Source organism: Cibotium barometz, chromosome 44 (genome assembly GCF_041138505.1).
Source record: "Cibotium barometz isolate CiBa-2024 chromosome 44, ASM4113850v1, whole genome shotgun sequence".
In the NCBI taxonomy this organism is placed as follows: domain Eukaryota; kingdom Viridiplantae; phylum Streptophyta; class Polypodiopsida; order Cyatheales; family Cibotiaceae; genus Cibotium; species Cibotium barometz.
Window position 1 is genome coordinate 27,082,016 of NC_141089.1, and position 7,743 is coordinate 27,089,758.

Consider the following 7,743-nt stretch of genomic DNA (forward strand, 5'->3'; position numbering starts at 1 on the left):
ATACATGATTTTTGGGAATATATATATATATATATATATATAGGATTTCTTATAAGTTACATGGTTTTAAAATGAATTTTAACACCCCTAATATTAATCATTTAATATGTAGCTAATAAAGGACGTATACACCGAGCATGTGATGTGGCCGATGACTGCCATGTCATATCGGCAATGTGACATGGCCGATGATGTGGCCCGTCAGCTCTGATACTTCTGCGTTGGCTTGAAGTGGACAAATGAGTGCTTTTTTGATGCTTTTTGCAGTACTGATTGTAATAGCGCGCGCGCGCTTCTCGCCAACCATGATTTGCAGTTATTTTTACCTGCGCATAAGAGCATTATTTGCATAAATAAGCCAACCTTCCGATGACGTGCTTGACTATGGAAACGCGCTCGAAGATGGTACTTTGCTGGCTTACGTGCTCGACTATGGAGGGAGAGCGGCATCTGACGTGGCCGCAAAGTGCCACATCGTATTGCCAAACATCGGCAATATCACGTGGCAATTTGCAGATGCCTCGTGCTATAAGTGGAGGTGCGCGTTAGCTCTGCGCTTTCATTTGAAATTAGGGCCGGTTCACATTGGAGCGGCGGAAAACATACTCTCAAACACACTTTTCCAGGTGGTACTCTTACAAAATGCACACTTCCGCCGTCCAAGTGTTCACATAGGGAGGGGGAAGTAAAAGGGAGCCTGACTTCTTCCGCCGCCCACTGTGAACACTGGGGGGCGGCGGAAGAAAGAGTAAACACCATACCAAAAACCATAGAACAAAGCTATATTATGTCCACAAAGCATAGTGTAAACACAAAAATAAAGAAGCCACACTACAAACCACAATAAGCCGGACAAAAGACATGTATTACAAAGGATTAATCGGAGTTGGTAGGTGACTCCAGCTCCTCTAAAGCCGCCCTTCCAAAGACTTGTAGGACATTCATCCTTGCTTGCTCTCTATACATTGTTCGGGCAAGACTATCTCGCCGCTCCGAGCCAACTCCAAGGTCACTCGTACCCCCTTCATTGCCTCCTTGAGCGCGCTCCATTGCATCCTCTATGTCAACTTCACGTATTGCTTGAAGCTCCCTCATGGAGGTAGCTATTGCTCTTCGATCCTCTTCTACACGTCCAGAGCATGCTGCCAATTCTGCTTCCGCCTCACGTACCCACTCCATATCAAAAGACTCTCCATGTTGGATACAAATGTTGTGTAGCACAAGACAAGCCGCAACAAGATCTGGGACATGACGTAGATTCATGTCACATCTTTTTAGCAAGATGCGAAACCTTGCCTTGAGCATACCAAACGCTCTCTCAACTGGCATCCTTGTGCTCGATTGAATGAAATTCCAATGGTACTTTAGACGTGTCAACCCTTCCTTGCATCCTTTGAAAGGCACTAACATGTATGGCCGTGCGGGGTAAGCACAGTCGCCAACCAAACAATAGTTACCCAGCTCGCCCCTTGCACATGCTTGCCCTATATCACTTCTGGAGAAGTTCAAGGAGTCATGCGCTGATCCGGCCCAACCGACATCATAATTCCATACTGAGCAATTGGCGGCTACTGTTAGTTGTAGCAAAATAGAGTGGAACCCTTTCCGATTGAAGTAGTCAACATGGTTGTCACGGGGTGCAATGATGGGGATGTGAGAACCATCTATCGCACCAACGACGTAGGGAATTCCCCTAAGTGCCTCAAACTCTCGTGCTAAAGTTGCTAGCCGAGATCTTGAAGGCCATCTTATGTACATATTCCGGAGACCCGACTTCACAATTGCCTTGGAAAATGCAAGGATTATTTCACAACATGTGCTCTTAGCGCAACCATAGGTGTCACCAAGGCCCAGTAGTCCATCTCCTGTAGCAAGTCTGCTTAGAGCAATGGCTACCCTATCTTGAATAGACACAGGCGCACGAAAGTTTGTGGTTTTCTTTTGCATGAATGGTGCTAGACTCCCACAAAGGTAATGAAAGGTTTCTTTGCTAACCCTAAGACGCCGCTTGAACATGGTAGCACTATAAGCACTTAGGAGATAGCATTTTACAAAGCCTTGAGGCCGTGGATATGCCCACGCTTGTCTGTGTTCATGACCCCTCCTACGGTTCGCAATCTTCCTCAACCTCACAGATCGTGCCATGCATTCGGTAACATGCAACCAAGTCTGCACTATGCACTCATCATTGTGCATGCTTGGTTCTTTAAGCAATTCATAGATCGCTATAGAACACAACCACGCACAATAGAGTGCAATGTCTTTGGACATGCCCATTGTCACCTGCAAATCCAAAACAAGTTGATACATATTAAATTCTCAGCTTAACATGCTTCTTAGGAGCTTAGAAACATTCATAAATCCATACAACGCATAGGAACAAAGCAACGTCGAGATCCCAATCTTTATAAATTCATACAATAATAATAACAAGAATTTCCTCCGCCCCAAGGCTACTTGTTGCCCCCCCTTCCTTCCTTAAGGAATTCACTCATTGTGGCATGCAATCCTGCCAATATCTTCAGTCGCTCCCTCTCCAAGGCAACATTTTGGCTAGAGGTCTCCTTGAGATGGTCCAATAGATGTTTCCCAGTATCGGCCATTGTGGCCAAAGATTCCTCATACTTGGGAGTCACTCGACGACTTGAGGACATGGGTGCTTGTGGCTTCTCGTCATCTAGTGCTATAGTTACTTCATCCTTGTCACCGCCGGGGAAAGTAGCATCATCCATTGTTGATGAAGAAGCGTGGCTAAGAGGAGTGACCGTGGCTCTATCGTGGTAATACTCATCCACCACATCGAACCATTTACATGTGTGCCTCCTGTCATTGCCAGATACCGAGTTGTGAGCTTTGTCCACTCTGTATTTTGCTAGCACCGCTTGCCACTTCTTGCGACAACTTTCACTATCCTTATTGAAATCAGGGTAAATGCCGGCTAGCTTTGTGGCCACCTTTGCCCACAAGTTGACCCCTTGTTTCCCAGGATTGTTGAACTCCTCACTCATGCCCCCCCTGACATGAATGAGTTGGTCAACCCAAAATTCTTGCCACTTGCTTTTCTTATTGTCGTTGTCGTCATCTTCCCCCAAGTCCACCACCACCTTCTTTTTGGAGTTCCTGGGTTTCTTTGGCGCAGGTTGGGTCTCTAACACAATCTCCTCATCGCTAGGCTCCTTCCTCATGCCACGAACTCGCTTTGGTTGAGAAGATAAAGGGGGGTTATTGAGTGAGTTGGGTGATGGTTGGCTTCCTAGGGAATTGGGAATGGAACCCATGTTTGGGATACCTAGGGGGGATGATCGATTAGGAGGTTGCGCTACCATAGGTGAATGGGGGGGGCGAAACATGAAGGGAGAGTTTGGAGAAAAGGAAGGAGAATTGAGCATGGCGTGGAAGCCATGAGGTGGCACATGAAAAGGAGGAGGGGGAAATGAATAGAAATTAGAGTGCGGGAGAGAAGTTTGGGAGAAAATAGGATCATCGTCGCCTCGTTGTTGCGATGAATCAATTTCATGGTTCGTGTTGGAATCCATAGTACCTACATCAAACACGAAGAGAATATTAGCACCACATAAAATAAAAACACATACATAAGTCATGATAATGGAAATGCGGTTTGTGAGGGGTCACCTTATGCGCTCGCTTCAAGTTGCCTCCCACCCTTTTCGCACACCCCTAAAAGAAAAACAAAAGCACACAATGTCAAAGGCATGGCAAGTGTACCACAAAAACATTAAAAGAAGTTAAATGGGTGGATAAAAAGAAAGCATGATTGAAGTGCATGTAAAAGCACCTTGGAGAATGGAAATTGTGAAGCTTATTATGTTCTCTAGAAATTCTAGAGAGTACAAAATCTCACCCTAGACCCTTTAATTTATAGGAAATGGAAGGGTGTTGGGGGGGAGGGACGTTGGAAAATGGACTTTCGAAAGTAGAAAGTGCCGTTGGGAAGGCGGCCGTTGGGAAAATATTCTGCTGGAATCCGTTTTTTTGAACGTTGCAGGCTGGAAGCCGTTTTGGGCGAGGGGGGGGGGTCGGCACATTATCACCCCAACGACTCCATGACATGGCAAGGAGGGGGGTGGATGTCCACCGCCTGTTGTGAACGCAGAGTGCCATGGGGCACTCTGCGATTGCACGGCAGGAAGGCGGCAGCTTGGCTGCCGCCTTATCTGAACCCACCCTTACTCATTTGACTGTTTAGCGAAAGCGTTATCGAGGAAGCTGGCCCAAAGTAGGCGGCAATTCTAAAAAAAGCTGGTTGTCCACGCTATATTCAACGAGGTCAGGTGTGGATTTTTGGGAATATATATAGCATTTCTTATAGGTTACATGGTTTTGAAATTAAATTTAAATAGTATGTAGATATACATGATTTTTGGGAATATATATATATAGCATTCTTATAGGTTACAAGGTTTTAAAATGAAATTTAACATCCCTAATATTAATCATTTAATATGTGGCTAATAAAGGATGTATACACTTTTAGTAGACATTATTAAAAAATGGTTTTCAATCCACACTTGTGTAGGCACATATTTTCTTTGTAATGCCCAAGAGTTTAACCATAGGAAAAATAGGACATTATGTGGTGTATGGTGTTATTGAATTATTGAAGCTAGTTTTAATTGAATCATTGTACTCACCATTGTTATCAATGGGATCCCAAAAGATATCAAGACCATACTATTTTTGACATGGAAACGAGCCAAAACCATGGGATATTTTGTAACAATCACCATGAATCATAGATGCCTATAAACATGCTTACTTGAATCACCATGTAATTAGTGCTAAAATGCTAGAATTATGTGATGCTCATTGGAAGACATGGGTATCATGTTGTCATAATGATTACATAATTATCCCCTCCTCTTTCAATGTCATTATTGGTGAAAGGAAGCCATGCCAATCCATCTCCTAAGCTCCTTTCTAGAGACCTTTCTGATAAGAACGGGGAAAACTCACAATTAATCCCATTCAGTAGAGGAAAACTCACCACCATTGATCCCATACTGGCACTCTCTCTTTACTTTGTATTTCAAGTGCTTATTTTGTAACTCATTAGGTATTTTGGATGTTACATTTTTGGCCTTTTATTTAGGTTCATTTTGATTGTAGCATGTGTGATGCTTTCATGCCAATCTTGCAATGCAATGGCTTATAGGTCTTGTTTGCTGTGATTTGTTTTTTTGTGTTCTATCTTTGTTTGATGTGGGTTGAAATACTTTCCAAGGATATGGACCATTTGTATTTTGGGCTCGTCTATGTGATCTAGCTGCATGTGATGTAGATGTATAACTCCGGTGGTGGTTAGGTTAGGTTTCAGGTTGGGTTGGATTTAACCATGGTTAGTTTTTGTTTATGTACAAAAGGGCATCTTGATTTGTTTTTTTTTGTATTGACCACCATCAGGAGCAAGGAGGTGACGTTTTCTCTCTATCTGGTATCGTTTTTTAACACTTACGTCTCTATGCATCTCTCTCTCTCTCTCTCTCTCTCTCTCTCTCTCTCTCTCTCTCTCTCTCTCTCTCTCTCTCTCTCTCTCTCTGTCTCTGTCTCTGTCTCTCTCTCTCTCTCTGTCTCTCTCTCTCTCTCTCTCTCGCTCTTTTTATCTGTCTCTTTTCCCCATACACTCTGGTATATGTACACATACTAAAACACACTCATGTACAAATACACCCATGTCTTACATGCATCTCTATCCCCCCACAAATACACACACACTAGTAATACACACAAGTCACCTCTCCTCTTGACTTTAAACTCATTTGCAATGTTGTATGTTGCAGAATGGCTTCATCAACTCGATCTCGAAAAGCTCGTCTTCATCAGCCAGACGTCATTAACATTTCTCAAACGACATTGTCCAAGATACTGAAAATGTAGGGCCAAGTGAGATTGTGTCAAATGTGGTCCAAGGAACAAATGTAGTAGGCTCCTCTACCCCACAGAGCTCTTGAAAAAGGGTTGTCAGGAAATCAATGGAAGAGGAGGATGAGAACTTGCCCTCTCTACTGGAAAATTTTGGGAGGCTGGTGCAAACTGAGATGTTGCAAGATTGGTTGTCTTCACACTTTGTTGATGATGTGAGACTTCCACCTATACCATTGAATAGGCTTTGTGTGAGAACTTCAGATGATCATCTTTTGGAACCTGAAGAGAGCCTCAATAGGCACGGTAATGTGCCATCAATGGGTGAGTTCATTGTTTTTGAGACTTTTCCCAGGAAGCCCCCTACAGAACATAACCGTAAGGACCCGAGATGGAGGAATGGGTTTTGGTGGCAACAATTGAATATGTTTGATGAAAAGCTCAAAGAAACACGGAAGTGGGCTCACCTTACCAAGAAAATTTAGTTGTTTGGGATGAAAACCATAGACTTGTGTCATAACTTCATAGCATTGAAACAAGTAAGTTACATTCACACTTCTTTCTTTGGAATGTTTTGTAATGTTCTTGAAAGCTCCAATATAATTTTTTTCATTTCTTGGATACATAGAATGGTCACATTAAAGGATATGTATCCTCAAGTTCGGTGTCGTGTCATTTCCTTCACAAAGCAAGAAGAGGCAGAGTTATTAATGAACCTTGCAAACCTCAATAGGTGTATAAATATTTTACAATACAGATGCTCAATGTCTTGTTTGTAAGTATTCTCTCTGAAGCTGTTAATTATTATTATTTTCATTAGGGTGACTCGTGTGCATGTACCACACACACCAGGCCATGATATTTTTCTTAAGCAACGTTTCAGTCTAGCAAACTCGAATACTTTGCTACAGAAGCTAACAGAGGATTAACGGAAGTGGGCAACCACAATAGTCGCTTCTCACAATAATAAAAAAGTGGGCAAACCAAGTTAGTACAGTTTCCCAATGGCAATGTTGTCCCAATTTATTTTTCAAGTAATATTTGTGCATATCTCTAATATTTAATTCAAAGACATTACTTCTTCAGCTCAAATTTTCTTAACGTTTTCCATCTTGATTTGTAAGAACAATATGACTTCAAGAAGATGATTTAAATAAAAACGAGAGGATTGCGTAAGGAAGGGGAACACATAGAAGATGAGGAGTAGTACCAGAGTAACTTGAAGGAAACAGAGATTATTTTTGTGAAAAAGGGGTACACATAGAAGATGAGGAGTAGTATCCTTGGCTATTTTGGAAAACATCACTGATATAGCGGACAATATAATTGGGAGAAACATCTCACAATAAGTGTATGAAAACCCCAACTTGTATTTTGAACATATTAAGTATTTGTAGTTCCAACAAGGTTCTAATATTAGCTTGGCTCCCAGGCATTACAATAGGCTGGCAAAGTTTGTTGGGGACTTGAACAAGTCTGGAAATATTGGAAGCCAGCCCTCATCTTTGGGAGGATGTTCAACGGTGTGGGCATATTTTCCCACAGGGTTGCCTATAGACAAGGATACTCCGTTAGTCCCTCACTGGAACATTTGGAATAAAGAGCTTGTTGAGGTTGCATGTGTTCTTGCCAATGAGTTCTTAAGAGAGGATGGAACATTTGGAATAAAGAGCTTGTTGAGGTTGCATGTGTTCTTGCCAATGAGTTCTTAAGAGAGGATGGAACCTTTGTAAGCACTTTCATCGGTGATTATTTTGGTGATGTAGTGGAGATAGCCAGAGGACATGATCTTGCTCTACAATACACTTTATATCTTGAGTTGCAAGAGAGCTATCGTCACTCTGATGATATAGATTTTAAAGA

At 42.4% G+C, this 7,743-nt stretch overlaps 1 protein-coding gene across 1 annotated transcript; it reads right to left on the minus strand.

The window, feature by feature from the left end:
- Positions 1 to 635: 635 nt before the first annotated feature.
- Positions 636 to 3,657, minus strand: LOC147613138 (uncharacterized). Its single transcript, XM_086782048.1, has 3 exons — positions 3,634 to 3,657; positions 2,813 to 3,541; positions 636 to 1,955 (listed from the first exon to the last, which is right to left on the minus strand). Exons 2-3 carry the CDS (start codon positions 3,534 to 3,536, stop codon positions 877 to 879), a joined length of 1,803 nt encoding a protein of 600 aa, XP_086638174.1. The 5' UTR covers positions 3,537 to 3,541; positions 3,634 to 3,657; the 3' UTR covers positions 636 to 876.
- Positions 3,658 to 7,743: the final 4,086 nt, after the last annotated feature.